The 26,856-nt window shown below is 36.9% G+C and overlaps 1 protein-coding gene across 5 annotated transcripts in view; it reads right to left on the bottom strand.

Moving 5' to 3' along the window:
• The window catches only part of PLCB1 (phospholipase C beta 1), a 675,558-nt gene that overhangs the window by 74,332 nt on the left and 574,370 nt on the right, over positions 1–26,856 (bottom strand). For all 5 annotated transcript variants that reach the window (XM_081034743.1, XM_081034741.1, XM_081034744.1 and 2 more), the window contains 5 exons: positions 23,081–23,261; positions 7,374–7,450; positions 7,178–7,267; positions 6,686–6,743; positions 5,600–5,686 (listed from right to left, as the gene is read on the bottom strand). In XM_081034743.1, coding sequence (XP_080890869.1) covers positions 5,600–5,686; positions 6,686–6,743; positions 7,178–7,267; positions 7,374–7,450; positions 23,081–23,261 — 493 coding nt within the window. The remainder of the gene's footprint in view (positions 1–5,599; positions 5,687–6,685; positions 6,744–7,177; positions 7,268–7,373; positions 7,451–23,080; positions 23,262–26,856) is intronic.

The raw sequence follows: 26,856 nt of genomic DNA, 5'->3' as shown, positions 1-26,856 counted from the left end.
GTATCATTATAGACTGAAGGTAAAATAAAGATAATTTTAGACAAAAATGAAAACAAAAACTCCAAAAAGTTTACCATCGGTAGGCTGTATAAAAGGAAATTCTAAAGGATATTAAAGGTAATGACTCAAATGAACAGTCTGAGACACAAGAATGCAGCAACGAAGCTTGTGAATATGTATAAATCTAAATGAATATTGACTATATAACAGAATAATCATGTCTTATGGGTATAGAAGTCTGTAGAGTGAAAACAAATTTCAAAAATAAATTGACAGAGACAAATGGAGTTAAAACTCTTCTAAAGTTCTAGTTTTGCTCAGGAGAGTAAATATGTCTAAGTTTTTACCTTCCAAAGAAAATGAAGAACTAGATATATTTTTCAAAGGCAATTCTTTGTATTGATAAAAATGAAAAGGAAATTTCTTATGCAGAAACAAACAAACAAACAAACAAAAAACCCACTGGGTGGGTTGACCAGGACTTGACAATGAGCAAAAGGTAGTCAATAGGCAACCAGTTTACTCTCTGTGGTCTGGCTTCTATGAGAAGGTCCAATAGGTACTGGCAAGGAGAATCTGCATTTCCTCCTCAAGTAGCAAAGGATTAGAGGTAGCACAAATGAATCATGTAGGAAAGAAGATTTTACATTAAATGCCCAAGTTAGTCTCTTTTCTCCCTGAACACTGTGAAGGCACAACTGAAATAGAAGCATTTAGGGTTCTCAGGGCCCAGTGGTAGGTCTGACAAGACTAACCTCACCCAGAGAGATGAGTCACTCTCGCTGTTACAAAGATGTCAGAGGGGAAATGAGGAAAATCATGCTATATTCCCCTGGTGGAGGGGAAAAAAAAAAAAAAAAGAACCAGCATGATGAAATGTTCTTTGATTATAAATTAAAATGCCCTAAAGGTTCCTGGAATTCTCTCTTGCTGATGAGCTAAATTAAAACAGAACACCTCCATTCTAAGAAGCAACAAAGACAAATTAAGTGTCAGAGAAAATGCAAATTATACATTTATCGACTGTTTTATGAGGTTACGCAGACAGTTCATTAAAAGTCCCCTCAAAAGATGATTCTTGTAATGAGAGCCTGTAGCTGCAAAGTGATCAATATACTTTGGAATATTCACAGCAGATTCAGGGCAACTCCTGATTAACGATATTTCAACATGTTAAATCCCTTTGAAATATTCAGGGAAAAGGCAGAATGTCCTTATAATGAATCAATTCAGAGTCTAGCACTACCACAAAATGTATGGTTTCTCTCCACTCGCAGTTGGATTCTGGAATTGTTTCTCACGCCTCTTACACACATAAACCCTTTCCTATTGACTTTGGCAAACCCAGGTATGGAAATCCCAAGGAAACCAATTATGTCACTGAGTTGAAAGACTGCGTCCGTCTTAAGAACTCTGCAGCTGGAGATTTCATAAAAAGACACACCTTGAACAGAGCTGAAAACAGTATACTCTCAGGGACTGAATCCAATATTTCACTGCCAGGAAACATGCAGCTGACTATTTCTCCAGAATTTAGAACCCTACTGAAAAGGAGCTGAATAGTCTCTTTTAAGAGAATTTATAACTTAATAAATTTCAATGGAACTTATGGACAGGAATGCACAATGTAATTTCATGTCCAATAGAGGGCCAAATATTTATCTATTGTATAAGTTGCCTGTAGGGATCCTTTACTTTCATGTTCCACAATATCCTCAAAAATTACACATAAAAAGAATACACTCATTGACTTTTGTATTGGGAAAAAGACAACGGACTCTACATATGAGAAAGTCCAGGAGCATGTCACAAAGTGGGACATTCTAAAATAAATTTCACATTGTGGCTGGCCAAATTTGGACCCCTACCAAACATGAACCAGCAGGATGGAAGTTGTTGGTCCGTGTGGAAATGACATGGATTTTTAATCCGGTTTTGATTAAGGCACATTGTCCTATGACTATTCTGTTGCAGGATGGTAAAAATTTTGGGAACTTGAATTGATCCTTCCAGATCACAAATGCATGGTGGCATAAAAGGTACTTTGAATTAATCTTCATATGTATCTTGCTCTAATTCCAACCAAAACTTCTTGCCACATTAGAACTGTTGTTTTGCAACAATTGGCTTTTCAAATTTCTCTTGTTAAAATTTTTTTTTTTACACTTTTTTGTTAACTTTTAAATTTAGTGGTTTGGTGATCAAAGGCTTGGAAAATTATACAGATTGTGATTGGGGTTTAGAACAATTCAAAATAGTAGGAGAAAATAGGAATGTAAAAAGAACTTCTTACCTATTTAGGAGGAGGTTAGGAACATAGAATACATTATTACATTAGTTAGAATAAGTGGTTGAAGTGGAAGTAAATGATTTATTTGACAATATCATGATGAAGAATACTGACAAATGGGAAGAAATATGAAATCACATAGTGTGTATTTTTGCTGGAAGCGAAAGATTAGCCATTATTGGTTTCTAGTTAGAAAACTACTCACCCCACTTGTAAAATGCTTGAAGGAAGAATTCTATTCCCTTTAGTAACATCTGGCAAAATTTGGCATGTTTTCGTCTTCATAAGAAGGTTGCAACTATCTTTAATATTACCTACTAGAGTGTCAATACAATTTCCTTGCCCAACATTCAGTGATGGTAGAGTTCATAAATTTCTAGATGCCATAAAATCACTTTGCCTTCACGTCTTACTGACTGAATTGAGCTAACGCAGTTAACCTCTTTTATAGATGCTGTTGGTCAGTTTCAAGTCTTTGAGTTGCTCCTCTTTCTATTATGTTTCTACTTTTATTGATTTCACTCATATCTATGCCATGTTCAAAGGCCATTCCAACACTGAATGTGAAGAGGGATTATTTCAAAGCTAGTGCTGTTCTATTTCTGGTCCAAACCTAGCAATCCAAGACTGTGACTGACTGCTATGGTCTTTTATTTGCCTACATTTGCTGTCCTGTGCTTTGATATTTCTCCACATGACCTACCCTTGATCTTATTGTTTTACTGCACTATTTATTATTGCTCTGTCTTGTCATGGTCATTTCCCTTGATTAGCCGTTGTGTCCTACAATATTAATAGTAATGATTTCTTATTTTATTATTAAAGTCATGGTTCCAAAGCACAATATTTCTAAGCCCTGAAGAACACCTCTCCATAAATAGTTTGACATAGAGCCAACAATCTTCAAGGGCAAACTTCAAATCCAGACACAATAAGAGGATCATAAGAAACTCGTGGATGAAAAGCAAAGAGAAATCATAGTGGTTGTTATTTAAAGAAAAAAAATGAAGGCAATAGAACTACTGAAAATTCATAGACAAACTTCAGATTTCTTTTGAAGGGGCCAAAAAAGATATGAAAAATTGCTATAAATATGATAGCACACACCGTTTATTACCTATCCAACTGCTATCTCACCTCTATTTCTTTGATAAGAAGACAGTTTAGTTCAGGTACCTGAAGACCATGGAATTGAGGAGAACTGGACTCCCTCCACCCTTTCGAATGAGCCTTAATTACTCTAAGCCAATCATGAAAAGTACACTCTCGTGTACATGACTAGTTTAGGAATGGACATATGACACAAGTCCAGCCAACAAGGGGAAGCTTATTTTGGAGATTTAGGAAGGTGTTCCTCAATCTTATAAAGGGTTATACGATAAAGACATTCCTTTTTCTGTCTTTGAATAGTTTCATTTAGGATTGCGAGGCATGGAGCTATGGCAGCCATCTTGTGACTATGGGTTTACAGCCTGGGGATGAAAAGGAAAAAACTGAGACGGTATGGTAGAATTTCTTAAAATACCTGTGTTCTTGATAAAGTCATTGAGCCACGAATATAACCATTCTACAAACTGCAATATCTCTGAACGTCCAGTATTGTGACCTACTAAATTTAATTATTGTTCAAGACAATTTTAATTGGGCTTTCTGTAAAGTTGCTGCTGAATGCATCCTGACTGATAAATTGTCCGACAGTTATAAGTTCTAATGTTTGGTTATATCCAATGAGGAAATTTAAGAGGTGTAAAGTTGATTTTAATCATGATGACCTAGAGCAGTAACATAAAATCTTTGTAGGGTTATTTATATTGAGAGTTGTATAATTAAAACATATTTGTGATTGTATTTTATCAATGAGTAAAGTAGTTGACATTTTTGGACCAAAACAAAACAAAGCAAAATGAAACTCTGTGGGAATAACATTTCCCAAGAGAGATTTCTCAGAAATACAAAAAATGACTAGTGAGATATCAGCCATAATCTAAGTATATTATGTCAGTACAAAGTAATGATAAACTTGAATTCAGACAGCATGGATTGAAAAGGTATGTATTTGAATATATCATCTGGGATTGATTATTGTTAAGGTGTTTCTTAAATTTCAGTCAAACCTGGACCTTTTATTCCAAGTATTTGAGCATTTTTAAAGGATCAATCCTAAATGAAAATCAGAGCAATTTCTAAAATTATGTTAAAATTTATTCTACTTTACATAATAATGTAATTATTCTACTTTACATTATAATGCATAATAAACCTGAGAGGGTGACTAAGAATATTTAAATTGTATATTTATATGAAAAACATAAAAGCATATTAAAGTAGTTAATAATTCTTGGGTTTTCATTACTGCTTGTGAATTTACATTGCCAAGCTTAAAACTTTAGGAGTCAAAAATATTAAATAAATGTCTTAGCTAATAAATGTGAAAGGAGAAGAGCATAAATAACCCCAAAGATATATTTAGAATTAGCCACAAGAAATCTATAAGAAGTAAATTAATGAGTAGACTATATAATTAAACAAAACAAACACTTTAGAGCTTTATAGGTTTAAAAAATACTCTTATAGAACAGCAGTACCTTTTACAGTAGATATTTTAAACTGAAGATTGAAGGACAGGAAAACTGAAAAGCACATTTTTCACAAAGAGAAAAATATTACTTCATGAATCAAAATGGATGGAATAATCTAAAGCTGAGATGCTATTTGCTAACTTAAAAGTATTTTATTTATGTTCAGTTCGTTTCAAGTTAATATTCATTAAACATTGATTTGGACCAAACAATAAGCACAGGTAATTTTAAAGTGGAGCCCCAATAAACTATTATTATAGGGGAAATTTCTTTGTTTTTATCTGGTTTATGAGAACATTTTGTTAGGTAGAAAACAGGGTGATATTGATACAGGACACCCTCTGCTGGACAGAGTCTGCCATTACAATATTGCATCTTAAAGCTGAAGAGGCTGAGCTAGTTTCTCTAATTCTCCCTATCTTGGCAGGGGAGAGGGACCACGATGCTTTAAAAAATAGTTATGCCTGAACTACACCCCAGACCAAATAAAACCACACCTCTGGAATTGGGTTCTGTGTATTTGCAATTTGTAAACCTCACCAGTTGATGATAAAAGCTTACAGAGTATGGCTATAAAGATTTTTTTTACCATCATTGAAAAAGATACATGAGTTTCACATGCGGGAACTGATCTGAGATTGTGTGCAAGGTACATGAACTAGGGGAGTCTTATTCTAATTGAATGGAGAGAAGATGAAATTATTGTGTGTTATTATTCAGTTCAGTTTACCTTGGGCTTTTCATCCAGGATCTGTTGGCGTATCTCCTTGTGTTTCTCTACAAGTTTTTCTTGCCGCTTACTTTGTGCCTCTTCTAACTATAAGAAAGTTACAAAGAAAGTCATTTTTATCTAAACATTCAAGTGAATGTTTTCAGAAAAAAACTGAAAGCTGTTCAGACATACATTTAATTATTGGTATACATTTAATTATTTCATACCCTGGTCAAGAACTGCCCTTACAGGTATAGGAGATTGGTCAGGGTTGGAGCAGTGTGATGGGTACACAGGAGTGAAGATGGTGTGATCAATGGATTACACTACTCTTACATTTTTATTAATTTTGAAAATTTCCATAATAACAGTTTTTAAAAATGTATGAAAATGAAAAATACAATGGCCTTTGGAGGTTGTCATCTTCTCTACCATTGATGACAACTAACAGTTCTTTTGGGGAATCTCCCATTGACATCATATTTCTGCGCTCCTCATGTGGAAATGATTCTTGATGTCTATGTTTAAATGAGCCTTTTCATATACAAGTTTGCAATTACACTTGCAGAAACATTAATTAAGGAGTGCCTGCTCTGTGAAGCCACTTTGCTTGGTGCCAGTGATAAACAGATACAAGAAGACATGGCATTTCCCTCCAGAGGCTCACACTGTGCTTGCCAAACATTCACACATGGTTTGTGAAGGCGAGAGGGATTAACCGTGTTAAAAAGAAATAACAGGCCCAAAATGGAGTCACTTTTGCTAAGTCCCACCAAGACTTAATACCTAATCTAATTGCAGTTGCAACCTCTGTCACAAATGGAATATTAAACCAAACAGTCTGGAATTTCCACCTTCAACATTAGTGAGATAATCTGCCTGATAAAACCCCCTGCCTTCCCCTAAGAGAGGGTAACCTTGCCTGTAATAATCACCTCCCTTGTCCCACCCTCTTTCTGCTTACAAAAACCTTCCACTTCGTTCAACTCCTCAGAGCAACTTTCTATTTACTGCATGAGATGCTGCCCAGTTCATGAATTGCTGAATAAAACCAATTAGGCCTTTAAACTCTGTTGAATTTTTGTTTTTTAACAACCAACATACCCTCTTAATGTACTGCACCACCTCTTGGATGTATGAACGGATCATCTCTGTCTTTTCCCTAAAAGCAAATGACAAATAGATCATTAGAACTAATCTGGCATCAACAAACACAATAATCTCAGGCTCCCAGATGACAGATTACAGAACTCTCTACAGTCTTATTACTGCTGCAAGGAAGGTACAATGCACGAGGTCTGGACAAAGGCTGTGTTCCCCCAAGAGCGAAGCTGTTTCCACCAAATGCCGGGAAGGCTGCCTGACAATAGAAGTGAATCTTTAGCCTTTTCCTAAGGGATGCTCTTTACTCAGTCTTTATCTCAAAGGTCTTTTTTGTACTTTTTTTGAGTTCTGTGTTAAAAACCTTACAAAAGGGATCTTATGAAAGGTTAATTAGAGGAGAAATTTCACAGATGGATCTTTCTGATTAAGAAAGATACAGAATAAAATAACCCCCAGGTAAAAGGTGGGGGAGAAGGGCTGCTTTCTCCTTACTCTTCCATCTGGCTTTTGTCTTTGGATTTAGCTTCTGTTATCTTCTCCTGCCTCTTCTTATCCATTTTCTTCTTTAATTCCTTCTTCTCTCTGAAGTCAAAATGGAAGTAAAAGGGGTCAAAAGGCAAATCAAATGGCAGTGTGTGTTCAGTATATTTATATTTACAAGTCCACTGTAAGGAGAATGGAGGCTTACTTCTCACAGATTTCTTTGAGCTTCTTTAACTGATTGTTCTGACATTCTTCAGCAACGTCCGTCAACTTTTGAATAAGCTGGGGAAAGAAAATACCAGTTTGCTGTTTTACATCATGACAAACAAAGCACCCTCTTCCCTCTGCTCCTCCAAACAACAGTATCTGTAGTTAGAACATCTGTCACTGATGTTTAACAATAGTTAGAATTGCCAGACATCTAACATAGGCACTGAGGACATAATTTAAAACCATCATATTATCTAGGTTTTAATAGGAGATTCTTCTTATGTCTTTTTGATTAAGTAGGATTCCTTAGATTACTGTGCTGGTTACTGCAGCTTGGCTCAGTGCGAAGACAACCAACAGTGTGGACCCAGGATGCAATCTCCACTCTATGAAATATTAAAAGTATAATTTTGGTCAAGGGACCTACATTTTTGAACCTCTGTTTTCCTGGTTATAAATGAGATTATCGATGCCTTTATCTTTGGGAGGTCCTGTGAAGCTTAAAATGAGTATGCTACAAATGTGAGTCATAATTAATTGTGAATTATAATTCTTCGTTTCCAGCTATCATTTACTATTTAATTGCTTCATGGATGATATGAGTTACCCATCTTGGAAATCGATGTTTATGTCCTGGTGTAGGTAACTTCCAAAGGACATGAAAAATTCTCTTCTGTGCTACCACTTAAGTTTTAATACATCACCAGGAAGGCCATTATTTTATTGCCATGCATCTATTTTCTTATAAAACCCTTCTCTTTCTTCCATATGAAGAACAGACGTGCCTCACCTGCTGCAATTGGTAGAGGCCGCAGTAGCCACTGGGCTCAGCCCTTCTTACTGAACACCGAATAGATGGCGTAGGCTTGTAAAAGGCCCACCACTGTTCCCCAGAGATGGACATTCTCAGATATGGCAGGGTGAGCTGACCAGTTTTATGTAACCTAGCGCTGCACTAGTGACAGGCAATACAATCGTAATGCCAGCACATTTTTATTGACAATTTATATATGCTGGGGACAATTTGAAGAGTTTTAAATGTATTAACTTACTCAGTTCTAAGAGTTGCCCTGTGAGGTTGGCTATCATCTTCATTTTACATAGGAAGACACTGAAACACAGGGCTCCAGTGCCTGGATTAGGGGGACAGAGGTAGTAAGCGACGGAGCTAGGTACCAACCCAAATAAATCAGACTTGTGGCCCTTACCACTTTCCCATTGTGCCTTTTTATTATGACTATAGAAATTATTTTTTTTAAAAAAAAACCTCTTTCTTAACTAAGACAATAAAAGAAGTCAAGGGAGAAATTCTCTTACAGGAATCCAATAAAGAATCCACATTAACTTAACATGAACATGAAATTTGATGCATTCGCCTGTGAAGTAGATTAAATCCGAACAATATTAACTGGGGCTGGGCCAGCGGAAAACTTATTTGATCATTCAAGAGATTGCTGATCATGATTGCCACAATTACAGAAGTCATGAAATAGTACAGTGCTGTAGTGACATTTATCAGGCTGTCTGGGTGTTAAATTGGTGTGCAGACTCTGGTAATTTCCTCACGGATTCCCTCAATGCCTCTATTTCAGCTGAGGGTGTACACTCGGCATCTTTCTTTCTCTAGGGGAACTTGCTTCTCTCCAATTCACCCCAAAGAGTTACAGAGCATTTTCCAGGGGTCCCCAACGTCGGCTACAACATCAAAATACTTCTGGGCAACTTTTTAAAAGTACAGACTCCAGGGTCTGTTCTTCGGCCTATGGACTCTAAATGTCTAGGGGCAGGGCCTGGGAATCAGTATTTTAAAAATCTCCACAGATGATTTGGATACTCGGCTACATTTGGGGGTTGGGGTGGGTTGGTTCGGTGGGCCTGTTTTCATTCTACTGACCATTGTTAAATCTCCCAGCAATGCTTTTGAATTCAATGGTATTATACTTCTGTTTCCCTGTTGTCATCGCTATCATTCTTCTGATGTCAGAGCATTTTCTTATTTTCTTGATTATGCCAGCACCTGCTCACATTTATCGCTTTCCTACCACCTCTTGCCCTCATCCAAGCAGCATCGATATCCAGTCAATGAAGCCTTTGAGCTGGAGATCTCACAGCCCTTCTACCCACTCAATTCTGACTTTTATTTTGATTTGGTTTTAGCCCCCACACAATTGCCAGTACCACACGCTCTCAAGGTTCCCCAAAAGTTCCCTATCTCCTGCATCCCCTGGCTTTCCTATTTGCCCCTCCCACAGACCCTCTACACTTGTTCTTCACTCTTCTCAGAACTAGTTCCCTCTTCTGTTGCTCCCAGAACACACAGCTTTGTCTAAACTATTCAAGTGAGCCACAAACCAACAAATATTTATCAAGCACCCACTAAATAACAGGCCCTACCCTAGAAACTTTGAGCTGATGAACTGACTTTCTAGATCTTGCTGTTCAAAGCGTGGTCCATGGACCAGCAGCATTGGCATTGCCAGGGATCACATTAGAAATGCAAATTCTCAGGCCCTATCCCAGGTCAACTTGAAATCAAAATCTACATTTTAACAAGATTCCCAGGAGACATTTATGCATGTTACAGTTTGAGAAGGGCTGTCTAGATTATTGAAGAAGATGAGAGACTTTAGAAGAAGCTCTCTGTTATGAACTGAATGTCTGTGTCCCCCACTGCCCCCAACTCATATATTGAAATCCCATTCCCAGTGTAATAGTATTAGGAGGTGGGGCCTTTCAGAGGTGATTAGGTCATGAAAGTGGAGCCCTCATAAATGGGATTAGTGCCCTTATAAAAGAGACCCCAGACAGCATCTAGCCCCTTCAGCCATATGAAGATGTGGTGAGAAGACAGCCATTTATGAACCAGGAAGTGGCTCTCCATACACCTCAAATTTGCAGGTGTCTTAATCTTTCAGCCTTTAAAACTGTGAGAAATAGTTGTCTGCTGTTTAAGCCACTCGGTCTATGGTAATTTGTCATAGCAGCCTGAACTGACTAAGACACCCTCTTAATTTCCCTGTTCTCTGCCTCAAAAGATCTTTGGGACTTTCTCTGCATTCTCTCCATTACTTCAAACCCAGCTTCCTCACTTGTGACACAAGGATATTTCTCTTGTGAGAAATACAAATTTCACAACCTTGGGGAGGTTGTGAAAGCTGAGAGGGAAAACACACATGCGAGTCTTAATAGACCACACTGAAAGTTCTTAACTTGGTTTCCTTACCCTTCCTTCCAAGAGAAAGGTTCTTGCCTTTGTTTTCCATCCTGTTTTCTCCACCTGTGGCAGGGACTAATCCACCATTTCATTTTGTGCTCTCACTCTCAAACTTTCTTCTGCACTGGACACATTCCCTTTGCATAAAAACACATTCTCTCTTTTCCTTATCCTCCCAGAACCCTGAACTTTTGTTCCATCTTTGTCCTTCCTTTCATTTCTATCTCTAAAATGGAAGACGAACTGCTGCTTCCAAAGATACAATGTTCCACCCCCATATCCTTGAACCCTACCATCTCACTTCTGGAATTCACCTGATTTTGCTCTAAGATCACAGAAACTTTCTCATTACTAAACTTATTGGCCATTTCTCAGCACTTAACTTTTATTATTCCAAAGATTAAAAAAAAAAAATTTCTTAGTTCACAGTACCCTTAGAATTTGAGTAATTTTTCTCATGGCACCCTTAGGCTGAAAGAAATAAAGGAACAGTTCCATTTATTTATTAAATAATTAGGTCCAAACTACTTAACAGTAGTACTTTGCACAGTGTTCAAGAGATGTTGCTCTGTTTCCTTCAAAAATGTAAAATATCCCACCGTTCCCCTGAGAATTCAACATGGTGCCTCAGGGTGCCTTTGCCCACAGTTTGGGAATCTTAACTTTCTCTTCTTGACAGCACGCCAGTTGCCAACCACTCTATACAAAACTCTTTCCTTAATTTATAGTATCTCCAGCAATTATCTTCTTTGACTCTTTTAGAGGTTTCGATTCATTTTAGCATCACCAACTGCCTTTGAACAACTCTAGGTGAGGATGGCTACAAGCAAGTTTAGGATTGTCTTTCACAGAAGACAAGTCAATGTATTTTCCCACCAAATATCATCATTCAGTTCCAAATTGGACATTATCTTTTATTTCTTTCCTGGGTTCTTTCCCCAACTAATGAGTCATGGAGATTTTTGAATTTCTTCTGTCACCGTGTATCTTATGGTTTTGTGTTAACAGTGCTCTGGGGTAGATTTTCATTAACTCCAGTATGGATAAGTATTCCCTTCCTGCCCTCAGTCTCTCTTGAGTCCTTCTACTCCATCCCAAATATTCTTCCCTTTTGTATGTACTCAATCTTTAACTGGCTCTCTATCAGCAAATATGTTATGCTCCAGCTCTAAGTTTTCTTTCCTGATTATCATTTGACATACCCAATAGACTAGGCAGTATTTTGCTCTCAGAATTGTCCAGGCACACCCCTGCTTCTATACTTTCTCTCATGTTACTTTTCTACCTTGATGATATTTCCATCAGAATGGGAGACAGTGCAGATATAAAACATTTCCACGATTGCAAAAAGTTCCATTGGATTGTGCTACTGTAACCCCTTCTGATGAAAGGGTATCAGCCAAGATTTCCCCTTGTCCATGACCCTCTCCCTTCCAAGCCAGCCTTTGATGATTGTACCCTTTGATGACCCAAATAACACTAGACCTTGGCACCTTAATTGGCTTTTTCTATAAGATATCACTTATACTCGTCAATATTTACCTTTGTGTGTATATACTTTGTTATTGCTTCCAAAAAGGATGCCGCTACTGCAATCTCTTTATCTTAATAATTTTTTGGAACCCCAGAGTCTACATACAGTAGACTCAAAAAATGTGAATGAAATCTTTTCAATTTTAAAACCACACTGCCCCTGACCTTGGTGATAGCTATGGGGCATAGTGTCCAAGTTGTGGGCTGTCTTATTGGAAATACTTTCAAAACTATATAATTTGGGGACTTAAGAAGCTAAGTTTTTTCCCCTTGGGAAAAAAGGCCTTATTGTGAAATCCAGGCATATTTTGTTAAATGTGGTTTTTGCCTGCAACTAATAAACATACTGTTTCCCTAGAATCCCAAAGAATACGTGTTCAAAAAGGACAACGTCTTTGTGTTTAATAGGACACATATGTACATGTCCTTTAGTTGTGCTCAGCTCCCCTTGGTCTCCCCTACTCTCTCGTACAACAGACCCCTCTCTATAACATTCCACCTTTCCAGATATTTTCGAAAGACCATCACTTTTACTGTAATTCTGCCATTCCAACATTTACCGTTTTCATTTAAATGTTCTCTACTCAAAGTCCAGGAAAGAGAATGATTAATATCATGACGTTGTTAATAATATGCCCTTATTGTCAGACTCACATTAAATTGACAATGGGATTATATATATGAATCAATAATTGATCTCTTTCCTACCCTAAAAAAGGAGAGAATTGTGTTCATCTATGGTTTTCTCTACCCAGCACTACTTCTCCAGAAAGAACTTTCTCGGCTTTCTGAGAAATGACTGTGTGCCCAATGTGGTTCCCATGGGAGTTGCTGTGTTATTTACTCCCATCTTTTGGCCAAGGTAATTGGTTCAGGGGAGGCATTGATCCAAGTTGGACCAGTCATAACCTGACTTTGGCCATAGGTAATTGGTTTAAGGTAGCAAGCTTGGCAATCATATGACCCTAACAAGGCTTTCCCCAAGATTTTTCCCACGTGTCACTGAAGAAAGAAATATAACTTATAAGGGGTCAGTGCCTACATTTTCTGACAAGCAGATGCCTATCTGCTGCTTTGCAGAAGAATAACACTAATGTGGAAAGAGAGAGAGAAACTGACTGAAAAGAAGAAAGAGGGAAGAACAGAGAACAAGAGAGAAGGAGAACGAGGAGAATGAGGAGAAGGGAAGAAAGGGAAGGGGAGACAGAGACAGAGAAAGAAATACAGGAGAGAGAGAGAGAAAGAGAGAGAGAGAGACAGAGAGAGTGACAGAGAGAATTGTAGAGTTGTTTCTGGCTCCATCTCTCTATCTTTTCCTTTTTGGAAAGTCAATTCTTTTTTAGGTGGTCCTCCATGTGTATTTTTGTAGTATATACTCTTCTTGTCTAAGTTAGTCTAACATGAGTTTTTGTCGCTTGCAACCAAGAGCAAAAAAATTAATAAATAAAAATAAAAAAAATTTCACTGTTCAACCTCCAAATAGGAACCTCTGAGTTCTGTGCTCAGGGTTTCTATTGCATGAAATGTGAAAATAGGACCCAGAAATGGAATTTTCTACTCAATAATAGAAACGCTTTTTAACTAACTTAAGAGTACATTCACTTTTGGTCTATTTATTAAAAGATAGGCTGTACTCAAAGACCCTATCTATCAATCATGTATTAGCCACCAAATTCACTGAAGATAGAAAAGAAGAAAAGATTAGTTTAGAATTTCTAGGAAATAAACCATGAGCTTATGTGATAAACTGAAATGCAGTAAACAACATTTAAATTTAAGTTTTGTATGATTTTTTTTCTGATCCCAGGGTAGACACATTTCAATAATTTTGCTTATTTGTTTACCACTCATGACTACTCTCGTAGATAAATGTTCCAAACCTTGTAAGGAGTGAAAAAGAAAAGCCCCTGGGGAATATAATTTCATGTTTGTTCTCAAATACATGCTCAATTTCACTTCATTTAGTCATTTGAGGGAGAGAGAATGATTTCCATGGAAGAGAATAATTTCTAGACTCTAGCTCAAAATGGATAAAAAAAAAAAATATGTGGACAGAATTTGGCATCTTTGGAGTCTCTTCTAAGAAGGATAATTTCCAAAAATGGGCAAAAAGTCAAGTATAGAATGTTCATACTTCAGACACAACTCATCTTCCTTCCACTACAGCTAATATCCAGAGAAGACATCTCTTTCTTGTTTGCTAGTCAAACCACCCACTCTTGAGTTTGCACTGTAAATTATTTTTCTTCTACAAAGAATTAATTTATGATGCTTCTAAACCAAGTAATGATCTGTAGACTAAGCACATTACTGACAGTTTATAAACAAGGTGGATGTTTATACTAGGGTGTATCCTGGCTATTTGAATTGAGAAGAATTCATTCATCAACCAATATTTAGTGAGCATCTATGCAGCAGTAGATACTGAGCTAGTGTGGATGGTCCAGCTGTGGAGCTGACATTCTGCACTAGCTCCCTTTTCTTTTCAGCAGGAGGAGAAATTCTTAGACCAAAAGGGCAACTATCTTGATTGTTCCCTGAGATATTTTCTTATACTTATAAAATTATGTTTTTTAAATTTCCATAGCTAAATAAAATTTATAGCTTTCTCTTTGAAACTAAATGTTTAGAGGGTCCTTGGAATTTTCCTTTTTTTTTTTTTTTGTTCTTGCTGGGCAAAGAAATAAATGAAAGTCAAAATCTGACTAAGACTCCTAGTCAAGGTCAATACATCGACCCAGTGAATGTACAACATTTAAAATTTCCATTTTTAAATTTTGCCTAGGTAAATGTCAGCTTTTCAGCTTTCTGGAAAATGTAAATGGATCAATGTAACACACACCCTTGATTTGGATATTTTGAGGTATTCTTTCATGAACCTATCAACTGGAAATATCTTCAAGCTATAAAAAAATTCAAGAAATTTGATAAAAGGGTTCTCATTGTTCTATCTAGTTTATCAGCCTAGATGATGCTTGGAGCTTTGCTATCTCAAGTCTCTGGGCCTTGTTTCTTCACTAGTAAAATATAACATCTAAATTATCTATAAAGTTTCTTTGATAAATTGTAAAATTATATTATTCTATGGTTATAAGTGTTTTTAGAATTCAGTGATGGTTTAAACTACTGTGAAAAGTAAGGGTTTATGGCTATGAAATATTTATTTTAATGATAAAAATGACTTTCATGATAAAGGAAGTTTCACTTACTATATATGTATATATGTATACATATATGTATACATGTATATATGTGTATATATGTGTGTGTGTGTGTATATATATATATATATGTGTGTGTGTGTGTGGAATATATATATATATTCCAGATGGAATGCAATGAGTCCTGTAATTCCAGAGGGCACAAACTAAATTATCAGACTTACGGATTCTATTTTGGAACTTTCCTTTCAGCAGAATCTCTTGTGTTCCCTAAGCATCTTTAAGTTGACACAAGTCATAACTATTATTTACTTTGTCTTTGGGGATGGTTCTGTTCACTGCCCTTTTTTTTCACCTTTAATGTTACCTAAACAGTCACCAATTGGCACATTAAAATTTATATTGTGCACATATACAAAAGGAAAACCAAAGTTGAAAAGTATATTGCTTTAAACTGAATTCCCTACTTATTATTTTAAAAGGTCTGAGAGTTAAATCACCTCTGTATTCTATAATTTAATTGAAACCAGCATGCTAAGGGAAACTTAACAAGCATTCTTGTACAGACTTTTTATTTTAGAAAATAGAATACAAACACTCAAGAGGTGAACTACTTTAGCTAAAGTTATATAACGAAAAATGGAAGTCATGTCTCCTTACCCTAAATCCTGTGCAAATTGTCCTTTGGTAAAGAATGATGGCTATGTTCTGGGCACTGTGTTAAGTTCCCCTGGATTGTTTTATTGAACCTCACATGTAGATTTTGAACAACAACAACAAAAATGTCCTAATTCTCCACTGCTCTCTGTATCCATGCTCTTTGCAACATGACTTGCAGCCCCCCTCTTCAAAAAATAGAGTCTATTTCCTTCTATCTTGAATCTCGGCAAGTCTTTTTACTTGGTTTGGTCAGAGAAGGAGGAAAAAACAAGATCTCTTAAGAGATCTTGTCCCCTTCCACTTCCTGTCGATTGGATGCCTTTCCAACTTCCATATGAAGCAGCCCAGGCTAGCCTTTTGGATGATGAGAGATGTAGATCACTCATCTGTGTTGACTCAGCTGACCTCCGGAAGCCGAGCCCATAGGTGACTGGCAGCTGAGCCAAAGACACATGAATGAGCCCAGCCAAGACTATAAGAATCATCCAGTTAAAATCAAGCTCAAATTGCTACACACAGAATCATGAGCTAACTAAATGGTTGTTTTAAGCCAGTAAGTTTTTAGGATGTTTGTAATGCAACAACGCCAACATAAAGAAGGTCTGACTTCACAAACTGTGTTCTAACCCCTGAGGGCAGGGACCACATTTAGGCGTGGTCCACATGGAATCCCACCCCCAGGATGAGAACTGCAGTAAATCTTCACTAACTTTGGGTGAGTGAATGATTATGTTAGCATACTTTATACTCTCTAACTGGTCCAACATCTTAAAATAATAAATGAAAAGATACAGTATGAATTCTATGGATCCATAGAATAGGATATAATCCAACAGAAAAATAGGCAATGGATGTGAAGATGCAGTTTGTGGAAAAAAGGAATACAAATAGCCAATACACACATGGAAATATGCTTATTTTTGCAGCTAATTAAAGCAATAGAATTTAAGATCAATACCACTTCTAACCACACACACACACACACACACACACACACACACACACACAGAATAACATTGACTCCATTAGGGTTACCTAATGATGATTAGGAAAACCGACAAGAACACATTTCGACAATTGTTATATTCCTTATTTCTCTACTAAATTCTTTTATTTATTTGTCATTTCTTGTTCGGTGAAGAATGGAAAGCCGGTTTTCTTTTTCTTTTTTCTTTTTTGTCAAGCTAAATCATTTATTTATCAGGAAAAAGGATCCTACGATAAAGTCAGACTATTGGAGGAAGACAGAGAACACTACCACAAGGACAGTGGAGATACTTCCTGACACGACAATTACTCCTGGCACATGCTTCAGCCGGGTGACCACAGAAGGGAGAAAATTTAAGGTTGACTCCTAAACAGGCAGCAACAGCAAATGGTGCTGACAAGAATCATCAAAGAGAAGAATGATGAGCTCCCTCAGACTGTAGCAGGATGTCAAAAATTGCAATACACATTTATATTTGAACTCAAGATCTCCTAGCCAATTCATATATTGTAAAAAAGGCTTACAGTAAAAACAATGTTTTGTGTACATTATCCATTATTCCTTCTTACAGTTCAATGAAATAAGGATTTTTTTTTTTTTTTTTTGGTGACGATAATTCTTATCTTCACTGGACAAATGAGAAAACTGAAGCTCAGAGTGGTCACATAACTAGCTACTCAGTGAGGAAGCACTGGCCAGAAATGATGACATTTCACATGAGACCCACACTCACCACCACTCATATCATGATGGGCCATCTATTCACAGCTGATCAATATTCATCCAGAGCTTTCACGATGAAACACTGGAATTGGCAGAGACTTGGGGAACTTGGGAGGATGGGTACTAATGTTGGTTATGAGACATTAAAATCAATGTGAAGGAAGGCAGAAATGAAGGAGATTAGAACATGTGGGAGACTTAAAACATGAGAAAGAGGAGTAAAGATAGGAAGCAAAGCAAAGCTAAACAAAACAAGCCTCTGCAAAGGATAAAGAGTGTGGCGCCTGTGAGAGAAAATGAGGAAATCTTTTCTTGGAGCCAGTAAGAAGGAGGAAAAAGAAACAAGACAAAATGGAGGGCGAAACATAGATGCAACTGAGCAGCGACCCCATGGACATCACCACAAAATCCTTTCTCACTAGGCTGAGGGTACTTAGCCTTGAATGTCTTGCAAGGGATAATTACTGAGAATGATCAAGAACCCTCAGTGGGGCTCCTCTAAGAATTTCCTTCACTTACTAAAGTCATTTTAAAAGTATAACCTAACCTTAATGGTACTGGCAAAACTGAGGATCAACCTATGGCAGGTTGATTTAGGCAGGTAAAACCTAAATAGGATTTACCTATTTAATGAAAATAGGTAAACAAGTTAGAGCTGATTCTCCAACCCTGAAGGTCTTCCCTGGAATAGGGGTCCTTAGCTGGAGTCCAGAGACCCTCATGATATCTATGGAGAAATGTCAGGGGGTACTAGAATTTGAATTGGGTCGGGAACTTACATCTTTATTTTTACTCACCTCTACCTGAAATAAACCATTTTCTTCTATTGGTGGGAATTCCATAGGACCTGTGCCTTTGACACCATTAGATACCCATCCAGCTTAATGATCAGGCTGTCAATAGTGGAGAGCATGATGTATTTCCTATTTCAACTAAAAGGAATTTTAAGCTTATTCAAAACTACATTTTGAACAATGATAAGGATCCATAGGCTTTAAAAGAGTTCTTCAATTTGAACATGTAACAAGTGACCTGAAACTCCTATTAGAATGCATGTCAGGCTGGGTCCTGAGACTCTGCATGTTTAATAAGCTCCCATGTGATTGGGGGCCACACTTGGAGCAACCAGGCTGCAGAGCTATTTGGATGTAGAGCTTTAAGGATGAAGATCTTTTTTGGATAGGTATGCAAAAATCTTTGAAGCTACAGAGTCTGTGTTACTTGGTATGCATTTATGCCTTCCACAATAATATAAATAATTACATCAAAATTATTCTCTTGGTGTTTATCAGTTTATCCATTTAGGCAAATTGTTCTCACAACTGTGTTTTCATATCAATTTATCGATACCTTTATTGTTTCATGTATCACATGGCAATATAACTGTTTATAATACATGCTCCCTGAGTGTGTGGTGATGATATCTTCTTCATCTTTATCTCCAGTGTTTATCAACATTTTGCAAATATTAATTTTTAATGAACATTTAATAGGGAGTTTATCAATACCATGGCTTCTCTCTAGAACCTTGAACTGTGAGTGCTTGCATTTGAAATGTACTATCCTTAACCAAAACACATTTGTACTTAATTCCTAAAGCAATTTTGGGAGATGAAATACTTTTTGTTTAATTTTCTTCATCACCCAAATACTCCTTTTTTACTTGGGGCCTACTTTATTTTTAATTACATTTTCATTTGTCTAATTTAGCCTAAAAGTCCTATTCATAACTCAGAACCCGAACCAAAGATAGAACTAACATTTATGTATGCCTTTCAGTCAAAAGAATTCCTAGGAGAACAATTTCTGGTTATTACAAATGTAGTTGATGGAAAGTTCTGATATATATGTTAGTTAAAGGCATGTTGTGTAAACTGTGGATGTCCCCAGATAGCCATAAAATAAACTTTGTTTGGTTCTAAATCCAAGACATTTGGGCATTTGCCTTCTTAACAAAGGCCCACTCATGTGTACTCAAAGGCACTGCGGCTTTATCTGAAACCCAAATCCACAATTTAAAGGCCACTGAAATATGCACTTTAAATGAGTAAATTTCATGGTACATGAAATAAAGCAGGTATGATGAAAGAACCCCAAAATTCCATCAAAAAAACTATTAGAACTGATAAATGAATTCAGTAATGTAGCAGGATGCAGCATCAATATTTAGAAATTGGTTGCATTTTAATACACCAACAAAGAACTATCAGAAAAATCCCATTTACAATTGCATCAAAACAAAATACCTAGGAATAAATTTAACCAAGGAAGTAAAAGACCTGTACTTGGAAAATTATAGATCACTGAAGAGAGAAATTGAAGAAGCTACAAATAAATGGAAGCACATACCATGCTCATGAATAGGAATAATTAATATACAAGTAGTTAAAATGTCCATACTACCCAAAACAATCTATAGATTCAATGCAAATACCAATGACATTTTTCAAAAAAACTAGACAAATAATCTTAAAATGTATATGGAACCAGAAAAGACCCTAAAGAGTCAAAGCAATCTTGAGGAAGAACAAAGTTTGAGGTATCACGCTACCTAATATCAAACTATACTACAAGGCCATAGTACTCAAAACAGCATGGTTTTGGCATAAACAGACACATAGACCAACAGAACAGAATAGAAAGCCTAGAAATAAACCCATGCCTATATGGTTATCTATTCTATGACAAAGGAGGCAAGAATATACAATGGGGTAAGCACAGTCTATTCAATAAATGGTGCTGGGAAAACTGGACAGATACGTGCAAAAAAGGAGAAAAAAAAGAAAAGAAATTGGACCACCTTCTTACTCCATATACGAGAATAAACTCAAAATAGATTAAAGACTTAAATGTAAGACCTGAAACCACAAAACTCCTAGAAGAAAACACAGGCAGTAAATTCTCCAACATATGTATATGTATATGTATATGTATATGTCCATATATCCATGTATATATGTATATACATATGTATATATATGTATATACGTATATACATATATACGTATATACATACGTATACATACGTATATACATATATATGTATATATATCCTTGGGCAAGGGAAACAAAAGAAAAAAATGAACAAATGGGACTACATCAAACTAAAAGCTTTTTGCACAGCAAAGAAAAAGATATCCATACTACTGAATGGGAGAAGATGTTTGCCAATGATATATCTGATAAGGGGTTAATATCCAAAATTTATAAAGAACTCATACAATTCAACACCAAAAAAAAAAATCCGATTAACAAATGGATAGAGGACCAGAATAGTCACAGGGATGTAAAATACAGCATAGGGAACATAGTCAATAATATTGCAATCTAAGTGCAATCTAATAATGCAATCTAATAATGTTGCAATCTAATAGTGCAATCTAATAATATTGCACTAAGTAAAGTGCCAGATAGGTACTAGATTTATTGGGGGAATTACTTCATAAATTACATAAATGTCTAACTACTATGATGTACACCTGAAGCTAATATAAAATAATACTGAATGTCAATTATAACTGAAAAAAGAATAAAAAGAAATAAAAAGAGAGAGGCACAGTATGCCAGTCATCACAATGAAGGAGCTGGCTGTGTGTTCTGAGTAGATGTGAGGTCATTATAATAACCTTGGCTTGAAGTCTGAATTACTGGAGGTATCTGCACAATGGTTATAAAGCAGAAGCTCTGGAGTCGGAGGACCAAGTTTCAAATCACAACTGCACGACTTTCTAGTTGTGGAACCTTGGGAAAGTCAACTTCTTGGTAAGATTTTTAATCTGTCAAATGGGCTGACAATAGTAACAAACTTCAGTGGTTATAATAGGGGTTAAATTGAGCAATTCCTGTAAATGGCTTAGCACAGTGTATAGCCACATTGTGGGTGCTTGGTGGATGGTGCTATTTTAATTTTTACATTACTATTATTTTCTGGAGTACTACGGATGGGGAGTACTGGAGAAAGTCAGATGGCAGTGGTTGTAGCTGGGCCCCAAAGCCATTATCTCCCATTAAAATTCACTTTTACTTCCTCAGTTCTGTCAAGTTAATCCCTACCTTAAACCAAACTGAATGCTGCCTGAGTGTTCTTTCACTGCTCTGATCTGATTTCACAAACTAGGTGGCCCATCAAAATTGTATGGAACTTGTTGAAGATAAATCTTGGAGTCTCAATGTAGGTATGAAGCAGTGGGTCTCAACGTGCGGTTCTGGGACCAGAAGTACCTGCATCACCAGCCTTACAAGAGGCTTGTTGAATTGGAAATTCAGGGTAGGACCCAACAATCTGTTTTAACAAACCCCCCAAGTGATTCTGATGAATGCTGTAGTTGACAATATTGACGAAGTGGAATCTGATTTTTGATAAGCTCCTGATATGATTTGGACCTGCTCATTTGTATATTGCCACTCAGGAACCAGTACTAGAACAACACATTGCACTGACTTGCCTAATACACAGTCATGGCTAAACCATCCATTGATTTCCAACCGACAAGCAGAAACAGTCTCAGAATTTTCTCACATAGATAATTCTTCAGCAAAAAAATAGATAAGTCCTACAAACACCTCTCAGAACCAATTTTCTCTGCGGGCACTACTTTAATTTCTATTAAGCTTACTCATTTGTTTTATTTTTGGCACAAGCTTGTTTTCAAGGCCATTTATTGTTTCATTTAATTTATCTGTCATCAAATACTTATCACATCCCATCTATGTCTCAAGGCATCAACAACAATGGAAAGAATGTCACAATTCACAAGAAAACATTTTGGAGGACAAAATTGATGATTATCAGAGACGATGGCATTTCCTTTCATGGAGAGCCTCAGCGATTGGGTGGACAACACTCCTAACTGTAGGAGACTAGACTGTATAATTTCTTTAGTTCTTGAAAAGCCCAGAGGTACAAAAAAAGTGAACATTTATTTGCAGCATGTCCTTAATTTTCTTAAAGATAAGTGTTTTCTAATTCCTTGTGAGATTTCAAGCTCCCCCAAAACTATTATAACTCAAAAATAAGTTAGTGAAAATAAAAACAATTATCCATAGCTTCATTAAGGAATGGAGAAGAGCTTGGTAAAGATGCTAGAATAGTGGGGCTTATGAAATATTACTGTGGTAGATACCATGCAATTTCCAGTTCTAAGAAATGATGATTCTATATCTTTTGAAAACCCAAGTACCCGGTTTTGATTGAGCTTGTAAGTTTAGCGCATGTTAAATCATATGTCAAAATGTGGATCTAAAAAATGCATCTTACCTCTCTCTATAACCTAGCATTAAAATAAGATTATTGGATAAGGAAGTGAAAAGAAGGTGCCAGCCAGACCTGCAATTTCCCTTTAAGTTATCCAAGGGCATTAAACGTTTTCTATATAAAAGAGGGTTCCGGCTGTACAAACATAAATCGTATGTCTCAGGCTTACCAGTTTAATATGTTCACGCTTCTGGTATTTTTCACTGTAATACTGTTCTTGTCGAAGATTAAGCAGCTGCTGTTGTTGCTTGTCCTTCAAATCTATTAACTTTTGGGTCATTTCAGCATCCAGGGCAGCAAGATCTTGCTCAATCGTTGATGAACCATGGTCAGGGCTGCTGGGTTCCAATCTGCAGAGACACAGAGCTTAACTTACAAAACATGCATGTCACAGCAGGATGTGGGGGAAGGTGGTTCACCAGAGTTCCTCCTGGAGAGAGCGTTGCGTTTGGAAATAAGTATTTCGAAAGCCACTCAAGGTACCAGTTGATACCCCAGGATAGGCTTAGCAGTAAAGGATCCCAAAACACAAAAAATGGAAGAAAGAGGCAGAAGCAGAAAAAAAAGCCAGATGGCTGGGGGCCCTGGCAGTGGTGGTGGAGAGATGGATAATCCCTTTTGGGGAAAACAGGGTCTATTAAAGATTTTTAAGTCTTTTGTCTTTGTATAATGTAATTCCCAGCTGCATTTCTCCTATAACAACTTCAGCAGACTCTGCTTTGACTAGATTCTGTCGGGAGTAAAAGAGGTGCTGCATTTTGCATCTGGGTGATGTGGATTGAAAACAAGAGTTTGTTCAGACACAATGTGCGGGCAACCCTCCCAGCTGCCATGTTCTGTTTCTTGACATCTTTTAATAGCAAGAATATGTTATTAAAATAAGTTGTTTAGGTGTGCTGTACCAACTTCATTGACCTCTCTACCCAAAATGCCACTTTCCCCAACATGCTTAGGTTACAAGAGAAAGAAAGATGTATTAGCTCATTCTAATATAATTACTGAAGCTTCTCTGTGCTTGCTGACTTTCTTTGAGTTATTCGTAGTCAGAGAGTTATACAGATATTTAGAAATTTAGGACCAATGTTGAAATAAATCAAAGCAATTCTAACTTATTATTGTGTTAAAATATATGGTGTGGCTCCTTCAAATTTTGTGCTCTTATTTCTTATAGGACACAATAGAAAAAAGACAGTGTTGGGAACAGGGTATAAAAGCAGATCAGCTCTTTTTGTTTACATGGAAACTTCTGCAGAAAGAAAACTAAACCACCTCAGATATTCAGCACATCAGATTGTGCCCCTATGTTTCTAACTTGCAGTCGAGTGGAACAGGTAGAGGAAATTTCTTAGACTTCAGCTGGCACAAATTCTTTTTGCTGTCTCTTTGAATTAGGCCAGTATTAGTGGTCCACATGGACAGGCAGTTGGTTGAAGCTGGTGTTAGGATCCTGTTTTGCCAAATAAGGGATGCAGAAATCCCTTAAAGGTTTCTATTTGCATTTTTTTATGTTTAATGACAAATGAGAATGAGAACTCTGCCAGGCTCATGGATACAAGAGAATCACATGGCAACACTGAGGTGGCCATCCATCCTGGCATGAAATGCAAGTTTATCAGCATCAGAATAGAAGAGCATTGGTGAGATGAGCGCCATCCTGGTATGAATGTGAAATACATTTATCATCTTTTGTAGCAGGAAGTGAGTGTAGCCAGAACAATCAGCCACAACAACCACAACCACTCTCGTTGTTGACCACCCAGCATGAGTCAGCCACTCTCTGCCTTACCTTAGGCTTCCACAACAACCCAATAGTAGGTATGGCCATCTCCAGTTAACACTTGAGTAAACTGGGGCTCACTGAAACAATCTGCCTAAGAACACAGTATGGGGAAACGGGAGGTTGTGGGGGGGGGGAGGCCAGCAGTGAAGCTTACCTGAGGGCAGACATCTAGGGCAAGGTAAAGTCTGTGCTCTTAAGTACAACCCAGAATCATTGCATGCCAGTGTGGGGACAGAAACTATCCTTGAATGATCTGCTCTTCACAAGATGTAGAAAGCTCAGTTGAGATGATGGATGCTTGAATAAGAAATTAATGAACATTTTGTCCATTTATTACTCTGAGGTGTTTTCAGGATTTTAAGGTTATCAAGGAGGAATGGGAGATGGACAGACATAATCAGACCTCAGTGGCTTTGCCTCTTGAATGAAAGTTTCTCCTGATATGTCTTTTGATACTAGAAGCTCAGATATTTTTGTTTGTTTGTTGAGGGAAAGTATAAAAAAAATAACCAAGGGAGCAATGTTTCTGTATCTTCTGTAAAAACAGAGTTGAAAACATCCCCTGTTGCCTAATGTTGCCTGTATAAGATTCATGAGATGAATTCTTTCATAATTTAATACTGGGAAAATGTGTGTCTCTCTTGGAAAAGCAAGCAAGTTTCCTTTAGTCAGATAATAATTATCTAACCCATATTTCCTTTTCTCAGAAGCTAAGAGCTAAAATCAGTGTCCAAGGACAGAAATTAGATTAAATGGTTGGTGCTGTCCAGTAGAAATATAATGTGAGTCCATGTGTTTGATCTTTTTCTACATATATGTGGCTTAAAATTTTTAGTAGTGTCCTTAGAAAGTGAAAAATAAATGAGCGAAATTATTTTTAATAATATATTTTATATAACCCAATACACCCAAAATATTATCATTTCAACATGTAATTAAAATATAATCAATATAAGTCCATATAAAATATGAGCTATTTTATATATTTTTTAATGAAGTCTTTGAAATCGGGTATGTATTTTACACGTAGAGCACATTTAAATTTTTATGACACACTTTCCAAGGGCTCAGTAGCCACATGTGGCTCTCTCGTTGGACAGCAGGTCTAAATAAATGGCAGCCACTGAGTCTACATGCATGTAAGTGTATACGTTGTTTTTCTTTTTCTATTTTCGCAGGATTTTTACACACCTTCTAATATAAGTTACTTCAGTACTCTACTGGAAATTTGCGTGATATGACTTATAAGTAAAAAAATATGTGAACAAACAGACAATTACATACATATTACTAAAATAGAAATTTAGGAGCTATTTCAGGCCAAGCTTTACTGGAACTGCAGGTAAACGTTCACGCCTATAACTTTCAGCTTCTTCCTTGAAGAAGTGACAAAATTTCACCTAGGTGCCTTATAAGGCTGTACAAGCTCTGAAAAATGACACATTAGTTGATTTTTAAAATCCAAGTACTGGCTTTTGAATATGCTTTTTAGTTAAGCACATGTTAAATCATGTGTCACAATATGGATCTAAAAAATGTATCTTACCTGTCTCTATCGCCTGGCATCGAGATAAGATTACTCATTAAAGAAGTGAAAGGAATATAGTACAGCCTGTCTGACTCTGAGCTCACTGACAGGTAGCTCACATGCTCACATAGTTTTCTGCATTTCCGTGTCAGTTACTTGAGGGTGACAATTGTGTAGCTCATGTTAACTTCTGTGTCCCACGGGCATAGAGTAGGCACTCGGTAAATACTGGTTGAATGAATGTGTGAAAGAGGCTTCTTCCCTTTAAGTCTGGGTATAAAGAGCTGTGGGGACCCCTAGGTCCAAACACAAGTGTTACCTCGTATGGGGCTTTGTGGTTTTTAGATGAGGCAGCAAAGGATAGTTGAGCCTTCTCTTTTCTGTAAGACAAGTTGCCTCTTCAACAAGGTCCTAGGTATGTGAAACAGTTCAAGTTGGTAGCTATAATATGGGAAGTCAGCCAACTGGTATTGGGCTCGTAGGCTAGAATTCATATCTATTCTGAGACAGGACTTCCTGCATATCTATTCTGAGAATTTGGTCAAATACAGAAATTCAGTTCACAGGCAAAACTGAACTGGTGACACAAGAGCTATAGAGAATGGAAGGAGTTGGGTGGCTTTCCTTCTTGCAGTGG

Source organism: Rhinolophus hipposideros, assembly GCF_964194185.1.
Source record: "Rhinolophus hipposideros genome assembly, chromosome: 22".
In the NCBI taxonomy this organism is placed as follows: Eukaryota; Metazoa; Chordata; class Mammalia; order Chiroptera; family Rhinolophidae; genus Rhinolophus; species Rhinolophus hipposideros.
Note: the sequence above shows the minus strand (reverse complement) of the source record. Positions and strands in the feature narration are given on the sequence as shown.